The 26794-nt window shown below is 39.7% G+C and overlaps 2 protein-coding genes and 1 long non-coding RNA gene across 4 annotated transcripts; 2 read left to right on the top strand and 1 right to left on the bottom strand.

Moving 5' to 3' along the window:
- The first annotated feature begins 7555 nt into the window (after positions 1-7555).
- LOC129629490 (uncharacterized) lies at positions 7556-14793 on the top strand. Its single transcript, XR_008703244.1, has 4 exons — positions 7556-7692; positions 8784-8851; positions 13845-14053; positions 14657-14793. It is a non-coding gene; the product is annotated as an uncharacterized LOC129629490 (long non-coding RNA).
- On the bottom strand, positions 11898-17862 carry SPRY1 (sprouty RTK signaling antagonist 1). 2 transcript variants are annotated; one of them, XM_055549401.1, is made up of 2 exons: positions 17731-17862; positions 11898-14910 (listed from the first exon to the last, which is right to left on the bottom strand). In XM_055549401.1, the coding sequence occupies exon 2, from the start codon at positions 14853-14855 to the stop codon at positions 13896-13898; it is 960 nt and encodes a 319-aa protein (XP_055405376.1). In that variant the 5' UTR covers positions 14856-14910; positions 17731-17862; the 3' UTR covers positions 11898-13895. The 2 variants fall into 2 exon arrangements, with proteins under 2 accessions (XP_055405376.1, XP_055405377.1); XM_055549402.1 differs by lacking the exon at positions 17731-17862 and adding an exon at positions 16698-17269.
- On the top strand, positions 15235-21148 carry LOC129630329 (uncharacterized protein DKFZp434B061-like). The gene is made up of 6 exons (XM_055550860.1): positions 15235-15310; positions 16657-16819; positions 16872-16993; positions 17164-18365; positions 18668-18955; positions 19445-21148. Exons 1-4 carry the CDS (start codon positions 15235-15237, stop codon positions 18021-18023), a joined length of 1221 nt encoding a protein of 406 aa, XP_055406835.1. The 3' UTR covers positions 18024-18365; positions 18668-18955; positions 19445-21148.
- The last annotated feature ends 5646 nt before the right edge of the window (positions 21149-26794 follow it).

Here is a 26794-nt window from a genome sequence, read left to right on the forward strand (position 1 = left end):
CTGGTGTGGCACACTCACTTGTTCTTTCTTAATGGTTATCAGAAAGGCTGGGGCTTCTCTGGTGGCTCAGAATCCGCATACAATGCAGGAGACTCAGGTTTGATTCCTGGGTCAGGAAGATTCCCTGGAGAAGGGAATGACAACCTACTCTACTGTTTTACCTGGGAAATCCCATGGACAGAGGGCCCTGATGGGCTACATCCATGAGGTCGTAAAGAGTCGTGCTGTGGTCCGGGCACGGGTTGGAAAAGAATTTCCAGACCTGAGGCAGAATGAGAGGAGAATAAAGTTTATTAGAGTGGGAGACGCTGTTAGAATAGCGGGCCAGCTCAAGGGAGAACCGAAATTAAACAGGGGTCCTTAGTCCACTTTTATACCCAGGGTACAAGGAGTGGGATAGGGGTCTTGCGGGTCATTTGCTGATCAGATGAGGCATGTATACTGGGTGGGGAAGAGTAGGGCAAATACCTTCTCCCTACGGAGTAGGAGGGGAGACAGGTTATACTGTTCCATTAATAGTTACAACATGGGAGAGGGAAGGACCATAAGGGCCTGGTTTTTCCATTCTTGCATTCCAACACCCTCCTTGGTTTTATCTGCTCTTTCGTCCTTGGGTCGCCACAAGTCGGACACAATTTAGCAACTCAACCATCAACCACCACATCAGAAAGGTCACAGAATGAACTAACAGAGTCAGGGATGTTATGTTCTAGTCCTAACTTTATCAAGAAATTGGAAAATCATATTTCCTTCCTATGTCAAACTTCCTTACCTATAAAACTAGGTGAATAATTCAGTCCCTCCTTAACTCACGAGTTTGTTGAAATACCAAAAGTTTGTACACCTAGGTACTTACAAAAATATTATGTGCCATGTACAATTTGAGATACTACTGTATTTAGTAAAAACAATGTTTTAATTGAGTGATAGTTATATGGTATTATCATAGATCTTCAAAAACATATTGTTGTTGTTGTTCAGTCACTCAGTCATGTCTGACTCTGCAAATCCATGGGCTGCAGCAGGCTAGGCTTCCCTGTCCTTCACCATCTCCTGGAGTTTGCTCCAATTCATGTCCATTGAGTTGATGATGCCATCCAACCATCTCATCCTCTGTCATCCCCTTCTCCTCCTGCCCTCAATCTTTCCCATCATCGGGGGCTTTTCCAGTGAGTTGGTTCTTCCCATCAGGTGGCCAAAGTACTGGAGCTTCCAAAAGCATATATAGAGTAGCCATTATACATTTGAAAAAAGGGACATTTTGAAGAGCTTTGTGCCTATGCAAATTGAACAAGAAGAGTAAGCAGTAAGTTCAGTATCTAGGAGAAAGGGTATCAGCACCTTGGAAGCTGAGGGTTCTTGCCTCCTCCAGGACTCTCAAGTCAACTCAGTATTAGGTCAGTCATGTCCCAACTCTTTGTGACCCCATGGACTGTAGCCCACCAGGCTCCTCTGTCTATGGGATTCTCCAGGCAAGAATAATGGAGTGGGTTGCCACTTCCTTCTCCAGGGGATCTTCCGACTCAGGGACAGAACACACAATCTGCATTACAAGCAGATTGTTTACCGCTGTAGCTGAACCACCGGTAAAGGTAGAAGCCCTATTTGTTAGAATACGCAAGACTAAAATGGCTTAAAGCAGATTACAGACCATATCAGAATATATATTTTATTAATATAGTAAATATTCCTCTGGACAGAAAAACAAGATCCAAATATGGGTTCTTATGACTCAATTGTAAAATGCAGGAAAATATATCAATAAATATGTACTCAGTGCCTACCATGGACAAAGCACCTTTGGGGTACAGGTGAGTCTACAACATAACCTCAAAGAATTACAGTATCAAAGGAGACACAGGACATAAACTTTGAACAGGGGCAGAAAATGCCACCCCAAAATATGCCACCTTAGCGTAAAGATTATATTGAGCTAGAAGCACTGATAAACAGCAGGTACAAGAGGCGTGCTGTGGCCTCCTCTTTTCTTTCTGGAAGCAGGAGATAAAACTCACATATGAGGGATGCCCTCACTGTACCAGGAGGAGAGGAACATTCTTATCACCAGAGATGGAGAGTGGAGGCTGAGAACTCTGTGCAAACAGACCTTGTTAAAATATCTCAACTTCCTTTACTGTTCATATATCTTAGTTGCTTTTCTGTAACTGTCTCTCTTTGTTCAACCACAGTATGAATGTTTAGGCTTGGCTACATCTCTGGGTCTTCATCTTCCTATAGGGTTCACAGGTACATGTAAAATTCTGTATGCTTTTCCCCTGTTAATCCATCTGATGTCAATTAATTCTCAGGCCCAACAGGAACTTTAACAAGGTAGTGGTAAGGTTTTGCCTCCTCTTCAATACTGTAAACATTAAAAGTAATGACCCTTTTACATAATGATGTTACTATAGAATTTCTAGGAGAGATTATTTAGTCAGAGAAATAGGATTTAAACCTAGTTATAAAAGAGTAAAGGCTTCCTGAGTGGCTAAGATGGTAAAGAATCCACCTCCAATTCAGGAGACACAGCTTCAATCCCTGGGTCGGGAAGATCCCCTGGAGAAGGGAATGGCTACTCACTCCAGTATTCTTGTCTAGAGAATTCCATGGACAGAAGAGCCTGGCAGGCTACAGTCCATGGGGTCGCAGAGAGTTGGACATAACTGAGCAACTGACACTTTCACTTTTTTTTTTTCCAGGGACAGAGAGTGAACTAATTCCACTGGATAGAAGATTTATGTTGCAGGAAAGAAGGGCAGAAGGGCAGTTTGGGAGTTTGAAGGCACACCCACGAATACTTAGTACATGCATTTTAACTTAATCCTATAGTTAATTTAAAGGGTGATGAGAGGAAAAGAGGATAGGGCAAAAGGGAAAGAGAAAACGTGGGGCTTCCAAGAGACATACAGCCTGATGAACTGGAAAAGATTAATTTTTAATATGGTTATTTGTTATGGAGTCATGCTGTAGGCCAGTAACATCATATGATAAATGACACAAATGTTTCCAAGTGTAAATCATCATATTCCAACTTGGCAGTCACCAGCAGACACACATTTTCCATTGGGTCAAAAGGACCCAAAATTTTATTTGAACACAAAAATACAGTTCTGTGTTTTTCCCCCTTGAGAAATGGTCCCATAGGTAACATACGAACGGCCCCGTCGTGAAATCACCGCCCCCGTCGTGAAATCGCCGCCCCCTGCTCAGCGCGCCTGCGGTTGCGTTAGTCATGATTGTGCCATAGGAAGGAGGTGACAGTTACCGCTTGGATATGTTTGTAGGGCATAACCTCAAAGGAACTTCCTCACACTCTATAGTAGAAAGGAATAAATGTTTGTTTTGAAAGATAAGCATGGGTAAGAAGGAAAAAATGCTCAAGGGCAAATACTTTTGAAAAAAAAATGCTTTATGAAAGAATGTTGGGTTTTGTTTTTTTCAAGAAAGGCAAGTTCAAGCAGACCTTTTTTTTTTCTTTTTCAAGAGTACTGGCTGCTTTTCTTCTTTCCAAAATTCACCAGATTTTACAAACCATATGAAGCATATTTTCCCTAAGGATTAAGAGATTCCTTCTAGTTGAAGTTTTTACTTAAGAAATTAAGGCACTATATGGTACCTATTCCAGTGCCAAGGAGAAAAAAAAATCCCATTATCTACATAGGACATGAAGCAATGTGGACTTTACACACTTGACTTTTTTTTTAACTAAACTTTTGAAATCAAGCAATGCCAACCTCCCTCAAATTCAAGTCGTTCTGCTTTATAATGATCACTTCTCAAAAAACCATTTCCAAGTCTCTTCATGTGCCACATACCACCTATAAAATGTAGAAAATGTTTAACTCCAATACTCTCATTTATAAGCAATTCAAACTACAGGAAAAAAAGAAAAATGACCAATTTCAATCCCCAAATTGTTTTGTCATTTTTTTGGTATAGCTTCTGCAAGAATCTGGATTTTACTAACTTGGCCTGTCGTTATGGTTTACTCTGTGCCCCATGGACTGTAGCCCACCAGGCTTCTCTGTCCAAGGGATTTTTCAGGCAAGAATACTGGAATGGGTTGCCAAGCCCTCCTCCAGAGGATCTTCCTGACCCAGGGATCGAATCTGTATCTCCTGCATCGGCAGGCGGATTCTTTAATAAATAAAACTCCAGGTCTTCAAGTATAGATAAGGTCTATATAATGGAAATAGCATAGGACTTTCAAATGCAGTTTTCACATCTTTTTCTCTGAGTACTCAGCTGGCTCTACTTCCTACTAGCAGTTTATCCTTGAGTAAATCATTTCATGTCTCCAGGGTTCAAATGTCTTTACTTTTGAATGAATGAAGGAAAGGAACTAAGTAGACTTTAAGGTCCTCCCAGATTTGACTTTCAGTGGCTTCTCTAATCCTATTCCCAATCACCTAATAAACATATTCCTCAACCACCCTTCTTCCTTTGTCCACCATCGCCGTTATCATTTCTCACTTTGACCAACAGAGAAAAATATAGGGAATAAGGAAAATCAGGACACTGAAGTTACAAGCATTATTTTTTTGAAGATACTCCAGTGATTTAAAATTTAATGCCTGGGCCAGGGCGTGTAGGGGTTGCGTGGGAGAGGGTAGGAAGAGTTAATGTTTTTAGATAATTGGGAGACTTGCTGAATTTTCTATTTTGGAATTTGGTATTTCTGACAACAAAGTTCAAATATTGCATATAACTCACTTTTCTGAGTGATATATAGTGAACTCTGTCTGGGGAGCCAGGGTGGAACAAAGAATTAATAATTTAGTTTGCTTGATTTGCAAAGCCTTTAATTCTCTTCTCTGCTTTCTGGCTTCCTGCCTTTGGTCCACTTCATTACTCATTAACTGTTCTGGGAGAGATGTGTTGTAGGGGGGAAAAAATCATTCCCAAATCTGTACAATTAGTGGAATGTTCAGTGTAGAAAATGTTGGTCTCCTTCTGCATTTTATTTGTACAAATGTTCTCTCTGCCTATGTTAGCAGTTATAAACCAGTTATGGACCAGTTATGAGTTGGTCCTGTGATGAGTCACCTAGATCTGTCTTCACTCCTCTTTCTCAACCTGCCAGTCATCTCAAACCCATCCTTCCTTTCAGTCTCCATTGTCCCAGTCACACTGATCATCTAGATCATCATATTAATGATCTAGCTGGATTCCCTCTTCCATTTCAGTCTATCCTCCACAAGGCTGCCTGAAAAATCTTTCTAAAACTCTAATCTGCCCATGTCACTCTCTTGTTTAAAACCGGGCCTCTCTGTGACTCCTCACTCACAAGATAGAGCTCAAACTTATCAACTTCACCTCCACACTTTTCATGACTGGCTCCTATCTTTCCCAAAGACACCTTACCTTCCAAACATTCTGATTTACTTGCCATCATGCCATGATCGTTCCCACTAACATGCCTTTATATTGATCTGAAATGCTTTTCCTCTCACTTGTCTGCCTGATGAATTGCTACTCATCTTTCATATCTTCTCTATGAAGCCTTTCCTGACTTGCAGACAGATGTGGCTGCCTCCACGGCCCCAGTTACCAACTGATACAGTAATACCAATCACATGGTTAAAACTTTGTGCATTGCTAGTCAAAGACTGGGATTCTCAGCATCAAAAATATCATTGTTAAATAAGTGATTAAATGTTTGACAGAGCCAGGCAATTCTTATTTTCTCTCAAAAATTGCCAGTCTTGTCGACATTTGAAATAGTATCAAAAACCATACAAAAACAGAGTTTCAGTTTGGTCATTCATCTAAGCATCTTTCCTTCTCTGAAGTTTTATGAATAGATCTAGCAAGGTAATCAAAACAAATATTTATTGATAAATTTAGTTTCATCTTTTTTTTTTCTTTTAATCTGCCTTAATTGGATTCTGTTCCTGGTAACTATTAAAGAGCAATAGCCAAAATGGACAAAGGCAGATACAAAAAGGAAATTACAGGTAATTCCAAAAGCAGGTTTATAAACCACAAAGTAGAACTCCACATAGTTTGTAAATACCTCTAACATCATCAGTTTTCTTTACAAAGGTAGGCCTCTCTGCATTTGGAATAGAAGGCAGATTCTGGGTGGCCCAGAAGAATAAAATATATTTCTATTAAGGAATCAAATTCACTCACGGCTTCTATCGCAAATCTGCAACATGCAAACTCTGGGAAACAGACAGAACTAAGGTCTTGGACCCAATCCCTTTGCCTTCTGAAGTGCCCCTGAAGTGTGCAGAAGCTTAAAGAAGGGAATGTGGAAAGCAGAAGGCCTTTTGGCTCTGTGTATTATTTTGACTGAATTGACTGGTCAATCAATTTTCATGAAGATATGTTTCCTTTATTCAATAACAGATTTTGTTAACAGACCATTTGTGCTATAAATGGAGCACGGCCCATTTGAAAATAAATTCTACTGCTCTAGCTCATTCCTTTTTAAGAAATCTTATATTTTATCAGATCTTAATTACTTAATTTATAATCCATTAGCCTAAAAACAAGTTAAAGTGTTCAAAAACATCCTTTCCAAACATAAACACAAGCTTCGAAAATTTCCTCTCCACCTCTGGCATTTTAATACCTAAATTAACAACTCTTCTAACACACTGGCCTCAGTTTTCTCCTCTTCATCTTTTACTCAGAAAAATCTCTTTTCTACCTCAGCTACCTTTGAGCACAGAGAAACTCCAGATACCCTCAGCATTTGACGGTATGGTATCAAGACCCTTGAAGGTGGTATCGAGACCACCTTCTAAGGTCTTGACTTGAAAATTCTGTTCTCAGCTGTCCTCCTTTGCTATTTCCATACTCTCTGTAAGTCTGTATCTCATCCTCATTGGAAGCTTCAACCAATTCTTCTGGCCAGTTATTTCGGCAAATATTCAGACTGCTACCCTATGATTCCTGACCTCTTTCAAATTCACCATTTCTTAAGGGTCTCTTATTCTCTGCCTTAAATGACCCTCTAACCAGCTCTGAATAATATGCTTAGTGGCTCCCCCAAAGTTCCAGGTTCAGTGTGAGCTGAGCTCCCTGCGCTGCTCTTTCTTTCATCAGTCCCTACTGACCACAAGTTAGCCTCTCCTCCTCTAGCCATTCCAGACCACTCTCAAGAACCAATTTCAGTCTCTTAAGCATCTTAACTTTCAAGAGAAGACCATCCCCCACTTGGTGTGCTTCTTCAACTTCCCTCTTCTCCCTCTTGGCGTTCCACTGTGTCTTTTCCTTCCTTCTCATCTTTTATTCTTTCCTCTGGGACAACCATTCTTGCCAAGGTTAAAGTGCCCTCTGGGCTCCCTCTTCTAGTTCCTCCTCCCTGTTCCAGAAGGCCTACAAAAAGACACAGATTTTCCTTATTCTAAAAATTGTCCTCAGCTTGTTACTTGCCTTGAGTTACTTTCCTATCATCTCAAGACTTCTGGAATAGTCTAAAGCTGTTACTTGCATTTACTTACCACCCACTAAACCCATGCAGCCTGGTTCTTATTACAATTTCACCTAAACACCACCCACCAAATTTAGCTGGGAGTCTTTGACTGTTACTAGTTCCTATCTTGAAAATCTCCTTTGGCTGCTAACGCGTGGTCAAGAGGAACTGATGAAGAGCAGTCCAGAGAGTTGAGCTCAGTCTCTCGGTGCCTGTGCTTCTTTGACCACCCCTCTATTGGTGCCCCACCTGCCCTCTAAATGTAGGTATGTTCCTCAGGGTTCGAGGCTCAGCTGGTAAAGAATCTGCCTGCAGTGTGGGAGGCCTGGGTTTGATCCCTGGGTTGGGAAGATCCCCTGGAGAAGGGAAAGGCTACCCACTCCAGTATTCTGGCCTGGAGAATTCCATGGACTATATAGTCCATGGGGTCGCAAAGAGTCGGACATGACTGAGTGACTTTCACTTTCACTTTTGCACTTTCCTTAAGGTTTTAGCCCTAGCCTGTTTTTAATTTCATTCTTTCTCTTGGGAATCTATGCTACAGATTCCCTATCACCCCAATATGGGTGATGGGCCATCACCCTTCTCTAAAATTCTAGACTTTTTCCTCGGTGAGCTTCTGGCAACTCACCAGCATTGTAAGAGTTTATCCCAATAGGAATCATAACTTTTCTACCTCACATACTTCCTAAACTAAGTCCACCCAACTCTTTTCACAGAACTACCATTTGCCTTTTCTCCTTGGTCTGAAACCTCAGTATCATTTTCAATTTTTTCCTCTATCTCAAAACCACAGATAACTGCCAAGTCCTTTAGATATATGTCTCACATTGATCCCTCCTTTCCATTCCTATTAACCTCCAAGTTAGTTCTGACCCTTAATACCCTTCTAATTGGCCTCCTACCTTAATATCTGCCATTTTAATCACCTGTGATTCTTCTACATGCATCTATAATTTAATTCAGAGCCTCTTAACCGTGGCTGTGCCATAGAATCATCTGGAGTGCTTGTAAGATAAACAAAAGTCAAAGCCCCACCCAGGGCACAGGTTTCGTTTGTTGCTATTTTACTTATAAATGAAGCTGAGAACTGCTGCTAGCCAAACAGGAACTGGTTTTCTCAAATACACACCTTACTTTCTTACATCAAATTTACTCAGCTAGTTTTGTCTGATTCCTTTCTCAAGGCACTTACTTCTCTGCCTTGGACTACTATTAGTATTCACTACTATACTACTACTATTGTGCTTTCACAAATTTGTTCAATTTTATAACTTACAAATTAACCTGGAATTTTGGTTTAAACTCGTCTTGTTCCCCCAACCAACCTCTCCTTTCTTCCAATCTGTTACCACAGGTACATATGCAGCATGCAGTTTTTAAAATAAAGCTTATTTTAGTTTGGCAACGAGATCGTGACTTTAGGTAAGTAACCTCTGCGAACCTGGCTTTCTCATTCTAAAGAAGATCCAATAGATGACCTCCAAGTTTCTATCATTTGAAGTATGATTCTATGATTATCTTATCAAAACAAGCTCTTGAAATACTTGCTAGTGAATGATAAGCTTTAGTATGCTTTCCCAAATTGCCCAGTTCAAAACAGTCTCTAGGTTTTACTGTTAGTTACTGGCATACCTAGTATGATTCAGCTATCTGACTTTAAAACCAATCTTTTTATCAGTACAAAACAGAACATTTAATCTGCTTTTTAATCACTGTAATTCTGATGTAACTAAAATAATGCTAACTGTCATCGCGTAAGTTCTTAAATCTAGATGTCAGGTTACTATTACCTTTACAAACTGATCAAAAGCAATTTGTTCTATTATTACCATATAAACCTGGCCAGAGGAAGCACACAATCTCAGTTTTCAAATGAAGTTGTTAACTTTAATAATAACATATAAAAAATAATCATGGCAATGAAGTCATTTGCTACTTATTCCTGATAGCTAAGTGTAAATAATATATGCAGAAAAACATTCCATTTCCTAAATTATGGTCAAATATATTAATTATGAAGGAAACACTTTCTGGTTAAAACAAATGGTAAACGCTAACGTGCAATAAAGGTACCAGGCTTGCTGCTAAGAAATGAAGAAAACCCTGTATCTGGAGTCCTGGTGCTACGCTAGCTATCATGAACATTTAAGCCAGGCCTTTGTTTCTCTATTCTCAAGATGAAGACATCAAGCTAAAAAAGCAATTACAAAATTGCCTGATAAACTCACCCAAGAAGCTTTTTAAATTAAGAATATCAAGCTCCTCCCCTGGACATATTTTCTGATAGAGTAGGTCTGAACTATGACACAGACTTCTGATTTTTAACTTTTTAACTAGTGACCTATATACTTTCATATATGGTTGAGACACATAAAGTATCTGATATCTATTTCTAGCTCTAGAATTCTTCTGCATATGGAATAATCCACGTGGTAAGGGTTCAATACATGCAGCAAAGTGGCTTGGTAATCATCTGAGGGAATATTAGAAAAATAAAAAATCTGTCAGTTAAATTCATGGCCATCTTATCTAGTGAGGGAAATAATGGAAAAAACAGTTCTCCAATTGTCAACTGGCCAAAGCGGGATTTAAAGTTTTGTCTTCAAGATGTTTAAAAAATGATACCAAACTCTCTTGCAGTATATATATAGTGGGAGGTGGGGCAGAGTTTAAGATGAGAACTGTCTAGACATTCCTTCTTTGTTTCCATTTTTCAGTGTTTAGAAATGAGATTGTGCCTTTTTGCTAAAGAGTTATACATGAAGTGAAGTCGCTCAGTTGTGTCCGACTCTTTGCCACCCCATGGACTGTAGCCCGCCAGGCTCCTCCATCCATGGGATTTTCCAGGCAAGAATACTGGAGTGGGTTGCCATTTCCTTCTCCAGGAGATCTTCCTGACCCAGGGATTGAACCCAGGTCTCCCGCATTGTAGGCAGACATTTTACTGTCTGAGCCACCAGGGAAGTCCATAAAATTACCATGAAATATATCACTCAACAAAAAAAGGGAAGATTCAGGAAAAGGAGACAATTTCAAAAATTAAATCAATTTTCTGCAAATGAATCTTGAGATTGATTTCAATATTAACTTTAGGGTAAAAACATTAGCTTTTAACTTATTTCCTTTAACTTTAAAAACCACTGTTTTTAATTTTTTTTCTTAGTAATAACTGGAATGTTCTACGATTTGTGTTTTGAAAACTATGTAATAATTATCACAGATTATAATTTAAGGATTCACCTCAAGCCTTCACAAAAAAGAAGTATATCTACTTTTTCATAGTCCATTTTCCTGCTGAGTTACATTTTATTAAACTGTTGACAAGAAGCTACTCAATTACAGAAATCTTGTACTGGTTTTATTCACAATTAAATTATCCAAATAAAACTTCTTTGAATGAAACAAACAGCACTCAGAAAACATGCTGGAAAGGAACTACTTAAAAAATATTCATTCTGTCAAGCTTTGGCAGTTGAGGAAGAGGGACAAAATTGAGGAAAAGGGAAAGGTTAATCTATCTATGTGGTATTTTTAACTTGGCAGTATCAAATAAATGGCAGGGGTATTATAAGAAATGTTAGCTGTGCTAATGCTTTCAAAGCCTTAGCACTTTTAAATGATCATCAGTATTTGGTTCAAACACATTGGACTCATGAGCACTGATGAAGACACATCCTAATATTTTTTTTCTTCTAGGTTTAAACCATCACAAAGGAGGAAGTTTTGAATCAAAATGTTTATTCTTTGTATCTGACAAGCATGTTAGAAGTCTGAACTACTAACCTATTGCTATTTCCAAATATGGGCCTGACATTATGCCAGAGTGCATATAGAACCCTAGCAGCAGCAGACTGCCATCTTAATATTATAATTTTAATGTATTCCCCATATAGCCAGAAGTTAAAACTCCACAACATACCTTATTCTCATAAAAGTTATAAATTTCTTTCAATAAAAGCCACAGCTTCTTAGTCTGGTTAGTTTAACTACAGACAGCTCTTACACCAATTCCTGATTATACGAAGGGTCTAAATAACAGAAAAAATTTACACAGTATTTTGAAGGAGTCTATTTATATGCTTCATTAAGGAGCCAAATCTCGATGAAATATTCACTATTCAGGGACCAGTGATATTACCACATTAACTTGAATACAAGAGGAAACAAATTCACATTTTAAAATACCAGATTATGAAATTTTAAAAAATGTTCCTGCTTTCAGAGCATAGAGAAAATACTTGATTAAGCCAAATGTCACAATGCCAACTAATAGGTTTGGTGGCTTGGTGGAAATGCATTAAAAATTTCTATCACTTATGTCTTAATTAAAACAAAAGCAAAGCCTATGAATACAAAGGATAAATAATCCAAAACTAGTAGTCAAATCATGTAAGAGACAACAACCAAACAAAAAAGCTGGATAAGAGTTTTGACAGCCTAAATCCTGGGTTCAAATTATGTCAACATCTTATTCTCAAATGCTGATTATTCAGGTTTGACACGTCACTTAGGCATACGGAGGAGTTAGTGAAATCGAGTCTGAGGATTCATGTGAACAAAATTTTATCAGACCCAAAGATTCTAACTATGTCCTGACTTCAGCAGGCTAAAAACTAAAAACACGTACTTTTTTAATATAAAGCTTCACACCCTCACATTTCTAATTCCATGAGACATGACACAATGTTATTTGATCAGGGCACATTAAAGACTTATTAAAGGAATGAAAAGGATTGGAATGTTTTTAAAACATCTGTTTGATAATGTTAACTATCCCCTTGATGCACTCTTAAATTCTATAATGTTTTATTAAAATGACAGTGCCAGAGACTCCTAGAATGGTTACAGAACTAATTTTTTAAGCTTTGCTGATGAAAATTAATTTCAGACTAATCCAAGAGTTGATAAACATTATTTAAAACATACAGGTATGTCCCATTCCAAGAAATTGATATACACAAAACCCCTTGCTTACAAAATAGCCAAAGGAGGGACGGACTTGTTAATATTAATCACAAAAAAACCTTTTTCACTTTGTAAAGTGATTCACTTGGGCATTTGTTGAAACAGAATTTGGAATACAAAATCTTGATTAATGAATTTTCCAGGAAACATCTAGTTCAAGATTTGAGCTCACCTACATCTAGATTTGGTATATTAAGGGAAAGAAAGAAAATGGGTATGCATGAAGATTCAAAGCAAATGACAAAAATCACAACAGTACACACTAATAAATGAAGAAATCAAGAGACAGTTTCATTAATTAATATATTTTCTGCATTATAGTTAACATATGTACTTTCTTCGTGTCACCTTATTTTCCGTTATGTATTGATATTTTGTTATATTCAGACATGAGTACATTTCAACAGTCTTTTGCAATAAATATCATAAAATAATAGAGATTCGCATAATAAATATTCTTTACAATAAAAAAGTTTAACAGACTTTTGTCTTAAAAATAGTCAGAATTCAACTTTGTGATTTATACATAAAATATACAAAAAGCACCACAATTTGTGGTTAAGGCAATGAAACAGAAAAGATTAGAACTACCCAGCTGTTAACTAACCAAGTGGCCAAAAACCATTAAGGAGCCAAGATCACTTCAGGCAGCATAGTTCTGTGACATCTATAGATTGATCAGATATAAATATCAACTTCAGTTATCCAAGTGCCCTCAATGACAAGAGTAATTTGGTGAAAAGCAAGGAGTTCGGAAGGGAGGGAGTCGAGTCCTTCACAAATATGAAAGCTTGAATAAGGATGAGCAAGATACAACCAATATATCTCCAATGTGAAGACTTACATTGTAAAGCAGACCTAAAATTACACAGAAACAAACAAACAAACCCTGGCATCTCTAAAATAAGATACACCAAAACTGAGGGGATAGAATGTTGAGGAGCAAGGAGAGGGCAGTGGTTAAAGGAGAATTTTAACTTAATGTTGTAACAAAAACAGATCTCCCATGCTACTAAGTGTCTAATGCTATGAAGATAGCCCTAATTGGAGACAGATTTAATATATAGCTTATTTAAGCAATTAAACTGCTGCTTCTTTAAACACCAATTTCCCTGTTCCCAGAGTACCCAATCAAAAACAGCTCTAAATCACTGTAGCCTGGGTGTACTTGTGTGGATATGTTCACGTGTACAACTTTGGAAAGTTGCTTGCAGAACAAAAAGGCTACATAAAAGCCCACTGGCTCTCAATACCCTCTTGAGTGGATGGCAGAGGCTCTTGTCATAAGGGGGAGCCAGATGCATTTCACAGTCCACTCTTACCGAAGATCATCCATTAGAGAAGAGTACAATCCATGAGTCAAACCTTGGAAAGAAGGGGAGAAAGGTGGGAAACAGGGGAAAACTGCAAAGAAAATAAAACCAGTATCTGACAGCATCTTTTTTAACAGCCACAGCTTGAAAGCAAGAGAAGTTCAGGAGGTCCAACCCACCTCCAAAAATCATGACGGTTTACCCAGACCCCGGGAGGGGCAGCTCTCCAGCTTACAATAGACAGTGTTGGAGTTCTTACATCTGCACCCTGGGCGATGGATCCAGTCATAACACCCCCTGCACAGCTTCAGGCATCCCTTGGCTGGAGGATAACAAAGTAAGCAAGGTAAAAACAGAGACATGGCTCCCATACACAGGTACCTAGAGCAGCACTGTGACTGTGAACAGGAGCAAGGATTATCCGAGTAGGAATCCCCTTCATCGTCATTGGAGCAGTGGTAGAAGATGCCCTTGACCAAGCACATGCAGGTTCCATACTCCACCATGCTCTCGGCGGAGCAAAGGCACTGCCGGTTACAGGCCAAGCAGGATGGCAGGGTCCTGGGAGCTGTGCATTCCCCACACTTGCACTTCCCACACTGTTCACAAATGAACTTGTGCTGCGTCAGGTCCTCTTTCAAGGAGCCCTTTAAGTCATCCACAATCAGCTGCTTGGGCTGGGTCCGGATTGCCCTTTCAGACCTGTGACCAGGGATGGGTCTGGCTGGCGGGGACCTTCCTAACAGCCCCTGCTCAGAAGAGGCACTGCTGTTGCTCCCAGAACTGGCTGCGCTTCCAGTGCTAGTTGATCTGCTCAGTATGGGGCCTCTGGTGTTATTTGAGAGTCCTGCATGTCCCAGGTGGCTGGTAGGTCTATGCTCATAGTTATTATTCACATTAATTGGTATGATTTCGTGAGTCCTCTCATGCTTTTCTTGTCTTGGTGCAGTTCGAGGAGCAGGTCTTTTCACCACGGATGGCCCTTCTGTGTATTCATTGCTGCCTCTGATGGCCTTGATCTGGTCTAAGGACAAAATAGCAGCAGGCTGAACCTCTCTCTCATAGTCTAGCCTCTGACGGTTGTCCAATGCAGGCTGCTGGATCACAACTAATGAACTGCCACTGCCATGCTGATTTTGGGGATCCATGTGTAGTGATCTTGATTTCTGGCAATCAGTGGAAACCTGGCATGCATCTGAAATCCTAAAAGGAAATCAAAGATGAAAAAAAAAAGAGAAAATAAATGACTAGAAGCATTTGGGGGGGTGGGGGGAGAAGAGGCGAGAAATCCTGTCAAGTCACAAATTGCCTAAACCACCTGGTAATGATCTCCCTCATCAGCGGATTACAATGATGCTGGGGTCCTGGACAGAGTCCAATTCAGAGAGAGGCTTAGGACCACATCATAGAAGAAGAATGTAAGCAAGAGACCCCATGCCATAAGAAATGGAAGTTTTTTCAACTTTTAAAAAGCAGAATCAAGAAGTAATGTCTTCCTGTTTGTGAATCTAACAAACAAAATGGAGTATGCTCTTGTGGGGAACACTGAGTATAAGCACTAATAAACAGCTCTCATCTAAAGAAGCTCCGTATCAGTTCATGGGTACTTTCCATAAAAGAAAACATCCATTAAAAAAACAACAACAACAAACTAAGAATGGCTATGGTGCTGTTGTCTTTAATTATCTGTTTGCTGTTATAAGCATTAGATTAGTGTTCAGGAAATTAGTCAAGGTATACTTCAAGCATTAAAAAAAAAAAGACACTCCAAACTGAAATGGAATCTCAAATTAAGAGGTCATCTTCAGTAGAAACCAGAATTTTAAACCTAGTTCACTATTAGTCTACAAGATGTAAAAGTGAATGCAGACGAACACAACAGTTCTTGGTGTTTTATAGCCTCTAAAGCACACACACAAAACTCAATGTACAGTTCTGTGAATGTTAAGACCATTCACATTTGAATTTTTTTAAGTTTAAATAAGGATCACTGACATAACAAGATAACTTTCACATACAAATAAGTGTCTGGCCTTTAAAGTAGTATGGGGAAATCCTGGCCATTTTAATTATCTGTATTTCCTCTAATTTAAAAATTTGTATTTACATGCCAGATCTTGATTTTCAAAAGCACTGCCAACTCTGAATCAATGTGCTTCTTGTAATAAAGTATAGCAATATCCAGGTAAAAATCTATTTCAAAACCAATGATAAATTACTTCTAATTTATAATATATTCTTCATAAAACCATCTATTAAACATAAAAACGTTTTTGTTCTCATAAACGGTAAACCAGAATATTTTTCACACAAATTCCTCCCACAATCTACAGATTTGATCCAGTTCAAGAATGCAAAGGAAAAAATGCCTATTCTCCACTACCATGAGCCAAATCTCATCAGCTTCGGGAATAAGGCAGAAAGAAGTCCATTTCATCTATTAACTTCACTGAATGACCCTGGACTGTCTTACATGTTAACTTCTTGGCGTTCCCCCCGTTCATTCTTTCAACTCGGAGCCTCAAGTTTCTAGCTTCTTCTACCTTCTCTGTACCCAAGGAGAAACATGTTCACAACCTGCTGGGTTTAGTCCTGGAGTCCTTAAGGACTGTTAAAAAGATTCCATCGTTACTCTGCAGTATCATTCCTCCTCGCAAAGCACTTTCTAACCCAGTGCTTCTAAAGCAAAGAGTATCTACAAGTAGTAAGTCAGACTTCACACGAAAGAAAAAAACGTGGATCTGACGAGAGTAGAAAAAGCACAAGGCACGACTTTAATCTGAGTCTTTAATGCTAGCTGTTAACAAAGTTCCTGCTGGCCGGTAAAGGAGGCCACCAGATAAAAAGAAAAAGCAAAGAATGTCAGCCACCTCGGATCTAAGCAAAGCCCCTTTTCCAGCAGTGACAGCCCTGGATCTAGCCCCAAACACGCTCACACACTCTTGGCAGACTCTTCTCCCCCAAGAAAGCCCCGAATCGAAGTCGAATACCTTTTCGGACAATCCCATCATATTCTAAGGATCACCGTGGATTTCCAAAGCCTTTTGGCGTATGCCACCAAGGATGCTTACAAATCAGGAAAAGCCTTCGGAGTGAATGCAGGCGCCAAAAAGCAAGCCCAAGGCAGGGAGGGTTATAAATAAATATCTGTCTACACTTTAAAGGAGAAGCCGGATTCCTAAAGAGCCGGGGCGCAGCGAGCCGGGGGCCCAGGCGGCGGAGCGGTGTCGCCACATCGCCGGTTCCCGCGGTGGAGCTGCGCCCTCTGCAATCCGCGCTGAGACGAGCGGGGAATAAATAGTTGACGGAGAGGAAGGAAAAGGAAAAAGTTATGAATGAAAACAAGTCTTCTCTCTCGCTCCCCCTCTCTCTCCTCTCTCTCCCTCTCGGGCGGGAGGAGGGGAGGAGGCTGAGGTTACCATTACCTCAGGAGGGCGGACTTCCCCACTTTTAAAGTGGCAGTGCCCTCTCCCGCCCTTCGCCGCGCCGCCGCGCTCACAACAAGAATAAAGTGGCAGCTCGCGCGGGCGCACACCGACTCGGTCCAGGGGCTCCCCAGCGAACCGGGGGTCCGCTCTGGCACTCGTGCGCGAACACGCCTTTCCGGAGGCCCCCGTCTGAGGGATCCTCGGGTCCCTAAAGCCAGCCGCGAGCACCCGCCGAGCAGCTCTGCGGTCCTCCTCGGACCTCCCCCCCCGCTCCAAGCCTCCCCGAATGCACCTTTCGCGTGGAGAGGTTTCCCCGAGAGGACTCCCCGGGTCCCCGCGCCGCCGCTGCAGGCGACTGAGGACCGGGGACCCCGCCTCGCCGTCCCGCGCGGAGGCGAAAGGTCGCTCTCCGGGTTACCCAGCTCTGAGCGCCCCGCGGGCCCGCCGGGCCGCGAGAGGGGGTGGCCCCACTCTCCCTTCCCTCGCGCGGTCCGGGCCCCCACGCCGCTCCCCAGGGCCCGCACCTGCCGCCCGGCCCGCCCCGCCCGTGCACCTCCGGCTCCCGCAGCCCGAGGGCGGCCGCCCCGAAACTCACCTAGGCCGAAGCGGGGGCGGGCGGCCAAGCAGTGCAACCCGGCCGGGGTCCCGGTGCGGGCGACTGCGTGCACTCGCCGCATCAACCGCGGCGGGGAGGACGGGGAAGCATGGCCCGAGCTGCGGCCGGTCGGCCCGCGGCCTCTGCCGCTGGGAAGGAGCGCTCCCCGCGGCCCCCTTCCGGCTGCGGGGGACAATCCTCTGGAGATTCGGCGCGGCCAGGCGCAAACCTCTCACAGCTCGCGTGCGCCGCGCAGCTCAGTAACATCCACCTCCGGGGCTCCTCTCCTGTAGCCCCCTTCCAAGAACCAGGAAAAAAAAAAAAAAGGCAAATTCCCTTCAGGAGGGCTCTCCCGGTCTATCCGGAAGGCGAGCTGGGGAGCGGCGGGGAGAGGAGTGTGTGACTGGCCGGCCGCCCCGCCGCTGTGCTCGGACCAGAGTTCTCCTCGGGGTCCAGTCGCTCCTCGAGGGAAAGGCGGGAGTGGCGGCCTCCTGACGCGTGAAAATCCACGTCACGGACGTTTGAGGCTCCGCGGCGCCCGGGACGGGGCTCGAACCGGCGTCCACGGACGAGTCACGGAGCCGCGCAGGGAGTACACGCCTGAGAGGCCCGACCGCCGCTCCCCGCGGGTGGGGGTGGGTGGGAGTTTGTTTTTTACCCGCTTTTTAAGGGGCGGTGGTGAAGGGAGCGAGGTTTGGGGTTCTCCTCCGGGGAGAAGGCGGGGCGTCGTCCCTCGGCCCCCGCGCAGGTCCAGGCACTTTCCCGATCCCGCACGCCGGGCAAGTGGGGGCACGGCGTCCCTGGGAACTCCGGTCCTGGCAGTCAGCCTCTCCCGGGCAGCGATCACTCCCAGTCCTCCGACGCTCCTGTTCCGCGGCCGAAACGCCTGCTACAAACGATTAGAGATAAGAACACGTTAATTTCCCTTTCTTTCCAGGCACTTGGACTCGCCGCGCGCTCCGCCGCCCCGGCGAAGAGTGGAGCGGAGAGGGCCGCTCGCCAGCTCGCCCGCCGCCCGCACCCGCTGCCATGTGCTGGCTGTTGCTGCTCCCTGTGATTGACAGGCGGGCGCACAGTCGGCGTGTCAGCAGCGAACCAAAGTAACATGCAGTCTTGCACGTTTTTGCCGAAGTGCTTGTGCCCCTTGGAATGCCTAAGAGTTCAAACAACGTTCAAGCGACGCCTCTGCGCATTGGAAATCAATACACAGAGACGGGAAATTCAGGTTTTAAACAATTGCTTCTGGGGATTCGGTCGCCAACAATGCCTAAACAAACATGCATTTGGTCCACACACTGAATGCCAGTCCCTCTTTGGCAAAAAAAAAAAAAAAAAAAAAGACACCCAGTTTTTCTTTCACATATCCGACTGTTTCAGACTTGAAACTTGTTACTGCTCGGCTGGGGGTGGGGGGGTTGTGGGGGTGGGGAGGAAAAGGACCCTGCTTTTTCTTTTAGTGATAGCATTTACTTTAAATAAGAGCATTCGTTTTAGCAGTGGGAATGCTACTGGTAATTTGAAATGCAACCAGTAATTTTAGATCTAAAGCGAGTTCAAAGAAATAATCAGTTCCTTGCAAAAGCCAACATTTCTCACCTGATCTTTCCTTAAAATGTCTACGGAAGGAAAGGAAGGAAACAGTTCTTACCTAGAGCAAAGATTGGAAATTGCTTTTCAGGCACATTTACAGCAACTGTAGCTGTTCCTTTTCCAGGGCTGGGAGTTGTGTCTGCGGCTATCACTCTGCAAACCACTGCGTGCCTTACAGAGCAGTTCTACTCCGGCTCCGCAGAATTTCAGCTCTTCGCCTCCACCTCCACCTCCACTCCAGGACACGCCTCCAGTGATATCATGTGTCAATCATACGGGCTGCCTGAAAACCTGGAGCAGGATTTTCCCAACAGTCGTTTCCTCTTTCCTTTATGAGTACCCACTTGGATATATTGCCCTGTACACTCCCCTAACAAACATCCTCTGAAAATGTGGATTGCCTCAGAAAATCCTTCAAATGCCTTTCATCATAAAAGAATACCTTTAAATTTAGTTAGCAGTCTTCAGTTATCAAATCTCAGCAAAAGGATTGGTGAACTCTACCCTTAAAAGTGGAATTAGAAAACAACTTTGAAGAATAAAAGATTAAAAAGTTGTATATCAAGCCCTCACTACTGATCAGTTGGTGAGATAATGTATATTGATATAAAAAAGATGATGATATGCCGCTACAGACCCAATTTAAAGCAAAGTTCAGAATATGTGAAATCTAAAACGTGGCGCGTTTTACTGCAAATGTATGTAACAATATGTGATAAAGGTATGATTTCCTGCTGTAGATTTTATAATAATTGCTCTATCTTGATTTGTGATATAATTTTCCCAAAATCAAAATTGTAAAAATCCCAGACTCCTTCAATTTTGTAAGATATTTATATAATTTTGAAAAAATAAGTTTATTTTAAAAAATCAGCTGAATAGAAATCAATTAAAATAGAAATAATTTCCTAAGAGGTTTTATAATTCTTAAGCATATATATATGATGTGTCACTGGAAAAAAAAAGCATTTTAATCAGTAGGAAAAATGCTTTTTGTTTCCTTACAGACTATTGGATTTTAGACATTTATTATCAAAATCATGTACTTCATGCTGCTGTGAGGGTAACAATATGTGAAATTTGTGTTTCCACAGAGATTCTTAAAAGATACTAAAACCCAGAAAGATATAGTAAGTGGAAAGGGAAATATTTTTTCCAGGTTCTACATATAAGAGGTAGCTTAAAGTCTTTGATGAAATAAAGCGAACAAAACTTCAGTAAAAAAATCATATAAATTTGAGTATGGACATTTCAATAATTTTTTAATATTCTTCTTTACAATAGTAAGTAATTCTTTTGAAACTTTTTTCTTTATTTGAGATTTTCTAATATTTGAGTTCTTTAATTAAAGTTCTATTTGGAATGACCTTTCAGGACCCTAGGGCACTGCTAAAACCATCAGCAAGAAAGCATCACTAGAAAATAACACAGAACAAGAATTAAACCAACAAGCTACCTATTCACTCTTAATAATATAAATTGTAATAAAATAGGCTATTTCAAAGGCTTAAAGTCAACATTATTGTACATATTTTCTATTTTCATCTATCTCATAATATTTGGAGAAGTAATAAACTTGAACCAGTGGATAAGTTTCTTGGACAATTTGAATGGGTTTGAAAGAGTCAAATCAGAAATAACAATATTCCATGAGAGTATCTTATTTGGTTTTTCAAAATTGTCTTCTCTGCTATCACCACAATTTGGGGACAAGAGGTCAGTTCACCAGTATGATAAAACCAGGAGAGGGAGCACTGAACATTTTATTTCCATAAATCCTACAACAATATATTTGAAAATTTCTGTTACAAATAAACTTCAAACTATTTCAACCAAGGTATATTATTAAAGTACAATTTTTGTGAAATTAAGTATTTTAAAATTACAATAATAAAATCCATAAAATGTTATCTATAACATCATCATTGTGGATCATGTTCTATTGAGAAATCAAATAGTATGAACAATGACTATATCATTTAGCACTGAAATGCATCAATATGTTTTTCTCTAAATATTATAGTATAAATAAATATATGTATTACCTTGCCACCCTGGAGCTAGAATAGGGGTTCCCAACCTCCAGGATCTAATGCCTGATGATCTGAGGTAGAGCTAATGTAATAATAATAGATTTAAAGTGCACAGAAAATGTAATGCTCTTGAATCATCCTGAAACCATTCCTTCCCCTCTTCGGTCCATAAAAAAAGTTCCTTCCACGAAATCAGTCCCTGATGCTGAAAAGGTGGGGGCTGCTGATCTAGAAGACATTTAATAAAACCTGCCCCCTTTTCTGACTGCCTACAACTCTTAAGTCTGTGGAAATTCTAAAATTTTTGCTTAAAATAGACATTGTTATTTATTTAGAAAGTTTAATACAGTGTACCATGGCTAGAAATAGACAGCTAGTATACGATGTTTTCCTGAAAAGGAAAAACAATGTAAATATCCATGAGAAATTGTACCATAATTTTCAGTTTACTATATTAAGATCTAAAAGAATAAGGCAGAATGGAAAGTGAACTCATTTATTCTTCATTTTCATGCGAAAACAAGATTCGCTATTTCTTCTACTGATTTGACTTTTGAGAAGATAACAAAATGAAAAAAAATGGTAACTCTTGGCAACTGCTAGTGATTTAAAAAAGAAGAAAAAAGTGTAGTACTAAGGCTTAACTTATTCATTTATCTACTTTATTTGCCAAAATAGCTGAACCATAATATGTTCCAAGCTCTTGAAAAATAATATCTTATTAATCTTTCCAATGTTTCCGTGAACTCATGATAATAGATATAATGTTTGATTTTACTGAGAAACAAACAAAATAATAACAGAAACTGGTGAGTTACCCCATAAGTGTCTAATAAATTAACGAAGAAACAAGAATGGAAACTCTTTACTTTCCTTTTAAGGGCAATAGTCACTATATTACTATACTTCCCAAGAAAAGCTGGCAAGGATAAGCCATTTTATTTTCAGTTTCCTTTCGTAAACAATCTTTGTAGTTGACAGAAATAGACCAACCTATTCTGTAAATTTTCCATAAACATTCTTTTCATTTTCGTAAGTATAATTCTCATCCTTCTGCCCTATTTGAAATACTAATGTTCTGTATTGGTTTCAAATTCTATAAGTGGGCATATCAAGCAGTACATTGAATAAATTACACTGAATGATTTGTAGAGTTTCTGTCAGCTCTATAATTCTACAGCTAACCGTTTGTGTATTTTGTCACAAGTGATTCTACTTTTCTACAATAGTAAAAAAAAGAAATGCACATGGCAGGGCTCTGAATTGGTGCCCTTCATTACTTAAGTGTCATATTCCTTCACAGAGAATCAAAGCGACAGGAGTTCAGACAAACTGCATCACTACTACATATCAAAGATTTTGCTAATTAAATCCACATGGCAAGACGTCTAAGGAAACATCTTTGCCCTAGTACAAAACAAGTCTTCATTTCTTATCTACCCAGTTGAAGAATAAATCCTGTCTTGTTTCCTCTTCCATATTATTAAATGCTCCCTTCTGAGCCTTGACTTGCTCTTCATTTTCACAAGAAAACAAGATTAGTCATCTCTTCTGCTGATTTGATTCCTGAATCCAGGAGTAGAATGGCTATTATAATGATTATGTGGTATTCTCTTTGATTCTGTTCAATAAAAGTTATTAATCTCTCATTTCCACAACTATCTACTGCTCACTTCATCTTCAGAGACAAGTACACAAGAACCTAGGTTAATTTAAACCTTGAACTGCCCCCAAAGATAGAACAGGAAGAAAACAAAGTCATGTTTTCATTAAAATGGAAACAGCTTAAAACATCTCCTGGGGCTTGCCTGCTTTAATCTTTATTTCCTATTGAAATAACCTATGCCAAAGGCTATAGTATTCTTTGTTTGGGAAAATAAAAGTAGAATATTTATTTGATCAAATGACTCTAAGCATGCTTTCTATAAGAATGCTTAATATTAAAAAAAGAAAACACAAAAACTTGCAAGAGTTTTTTTTTTTTTTAAGAATTTACACTTTCTTTGATTTTCAGCTCTCTTGGAATATTTCAATTTAATTTATAAAAACTTCTCACATGATGTATCTCATTTGATAGCATACACAAATTGAAAAATCTGAGTTTTGATTATTATCATTCTTCTATATCATGATCTATCATATTTGTCCATAATGTCACCATGTCCAATATTACAAGAATGAAAATGGACTGGTGTCGAGAGTACCTGACACAGGGTATGATGATATGAAGTTCAAGTCCCAGCTTTGCTACTTCTAGCTTGGTGACCTTCACTTAGTTTCTCTCCGCCTGCTTACTGATCAATAACCTGAAGTTAATACTTTACCTTCCCAAATTGTAACCCTACTGTGGACTCAATGTATATGCAGTGCTTTGTTAGTTATGAATTCTTGTATAAATTCTTGTCATATAGTGTGTTATTGCCTTAAATACACTATATGATGAAGAAATGTTTCTTTCCCTGAAACATAGGTGATTCATCCCTAAATGATGAATTTATTTATCTTATAATTGTTTCAAGTTAATTCAGTTTTACTTTTGTTTTTCTAAGGCTGAACTCAGGTTTAAATAATTGTATTGCTCTGTGTCTGTGTGTGTGTGTGTGAAGTGGGATTCTGGAGCAGCTATCTGCTAATAACTTCGGATTAAGGGACTCAATGAGCCCTGATCACCTTAATATTTCTCTAGAATTTTTAATTGTTTACATTTTGCTTCTCATTAAGATAAATGTCATTGTAAATACTAAAAATCCCTTCTATAAAATTTATAAACTCTGCAATCATTGAGTAAAATTTAAAAATACATATATTTTAAAGTAATTGAATAACATTTAAAGAGTTGAAAATAAGTAGAAAAGTAAAAAGCAAGTTGATACTTCTATATATTTTCAAAAAGTAAGTTTACAGATGCTTCTTTTTCATAATCTCTTAGAATGTTAATTTTGATAAATACAGCAGATTTGATAGCAGATATAGTTCCTGTCAATTACCAAAGTACTATTTGAATCTTAATGTTTTATATTATTTTTTAAAATTGATAGCAGAGATATGTCATAGAGCCAAAGCATTTCAACTAAACAAACAAGAATCCTGGGAAACACCACCTATTATTGAAAATAAGTCATTTCAAATTTCAACTAAAACTTGAAAAGAACAGTTGAGTCTTGGTTTGGGGTATTCACATTGGTCTGTGTTTTACATTTTTCTCCTTATATTACAATATTGCCATATGAATTAGGATGTTAGTTTTCAATAAAAGTGCAAAATATGCTTTATATACACTGGATACTTTTTAAAGAATCCAAAAGTCATTAAAAAACTGTGTCTATCTGAAGTTATAATATCAGTGGTGAAGATAATAAAGTGATACTGATTTTTAACCAACACATTAGAATTAATAGATCCAAAAAGATGTTTTCCTACTCAAAGTATTTACTTTGAAAAGCTGTACACTTACCCCAATGGTGCCACAATTGGATAGATCTTTCTTTAAAATCCCTGATTATAAACATCATCTGGGCCTAAACATCACGTTTGTTTGAATAATCTCAATCTTTTATACCAATTTGTATATGGGTTAGTGTATATATCATAAATAATATCACTATTAGAAAAATATTTCCCTCTTGAAGATGGATTTGGATTTTAATAACCCATAAGTTAATAGGAGCCATTTGTATTAAGATGAGTGCTCAAGCTGAGTAAAAGTCTAGGAAGAAATACGAGGTGTCAACATAAAAATAACAAAACTGTTCAAAATTGTTAAAAGATCAAAATTGTTAAAAGGCTGCTGTGGGGAGAATTAACAGTGAAAAGAAATAATTTTTTATGTTGACACACAGTATAAAGTACATGGTGCTATAAAATATAGAGTCTTGATTATAATAGGAAAAAGGAGAACCTCGTTCTAGAATAAATAGAAGTCATAAGGAGAAAAAGAAAAAGACAATGTACCCTCAGGACATGGCACAAGGAAACACCAGAGGGTGGAAATAGGCAACGGGTGCATCTCATTCACAGTTCACTTGTGGGACTGGCACAACCAGGAAGGGAGATTTCTTTTATAAAATCACAATGATCAAAATTGGATAAGTAAGGTAACAACAAATTACAGAGGGACTTTAATGCCATGATGAGGATTGGAGCTTGATCCTAAGGAAAATGAAGTTTTGGAGGAAAGGCATTACCTGATGAAAGAATCTGTTCCTAGAAGAGTCATCTGATCATGTGGATTGCAACAAGAAAAAGCTGGCACCAGAGAACTGCTTAGAGCTGTGTATGGTAATCCAAGTGGGTAGCGGGGAGATCGTGGGTCAGGTGGCTGAGGAGAAAGAGGAACAGGGTCATACGTAACATATATTCATATATATATATATGAACATATATAAGAACATATGTAACATATATATTCATTGTATGCCTCCTCATTAAATATTAGAAAAATGGACTGAAGTTATGCCTACAAAGCTTTAACAAAACCTTGAAGAATGGTAAAAATTCCTGATTTGATCAATCGTACCAGGTGGTGCTAGTGGTAAAGAACCCGCCTACCAATGCAGGAGATGTAAGAGGCTCAGATTCGATCCCTGGGTGGGGAAGATCCCCTGCAGGAGGGCATGGCAACCCACTCCAGTATTTTTGCCTGGAGAATCCCAGGGCCCAAGGAGTCTGGCGGGCTACAGTCCAAAGAGTCGGATGCAAAGAGTTGGACACGACTGAAGCAACTCAGCACCAGGACAAACTTTGGAAATAAGTCAGTCGCATAAGGAGAACTGAACACCTTAATGTATTGGATTTGCCCAATGTCATGGACTTTCAGAATGAAAGAAGGAATCCATAGTTCATCAGAAAAGTTAGAGAGGTATTACTCATCTCTTCAATTCTCTTCTGTTCAATTTTGCAAGAAGTGGGAGGAAAAGATAAAATGTTTTCATGGAGAAAATGTGTTCATAAGGCATCATTAACAGTTATGGCTATATCTGGCCAATCCAAGGCTGTTGTATCATATAGATATCAAGCAGTATGTATCCTCCATGATTAAGTTAATTAATTAGGTCATAGAAATAACTGAAAAAATTTCCAAGTCAGAAGAGTATGTAGGTACTAGTAAAACCTGATCCATGAAAGATGTCAGGTACTATATTTATAGAAAACTGAGATCAAATATTTATAATAGCAAGTAAGTTCAAGATGTTATTGTGATTTTAAAACCTTTTTTTTTTTAAAACTGCACAATCCATTATCAAACTGTATGTCATAAGTGAGTCATGGACTTGCGTCTCTTGCAAAATCATTTTGGTTTACACATTTATTCAACAAACATGAATTAGTACTGTGCTAAGTCCTGAGGATACAAAGATGACAACAAATTCCTGGGGAAGCCCTGGCAGCCGTGTTCTCGACCACGTGACTCTTCTACAGGCAATTGGATTAGGGGTTGACTC

The sequence above is a fragment of the Bubalus kerabau genome, chromosome 16, assembly GCF_029407905.1.
Source record: "Bubalus kerabau isolate K-KA32 ecotype Philippines breed swamp buffalo chromosome 16, PCC_UOA_SB_1v2, whole genome shotgun sequence".
Classification (NCBI taxonomy): domain Eukaryota; kingdom Metazoa; phylum Chordata; class Mammalia; order Artiodactyla; family Bovidae; genus Bubalus; species Bubalus kerabau.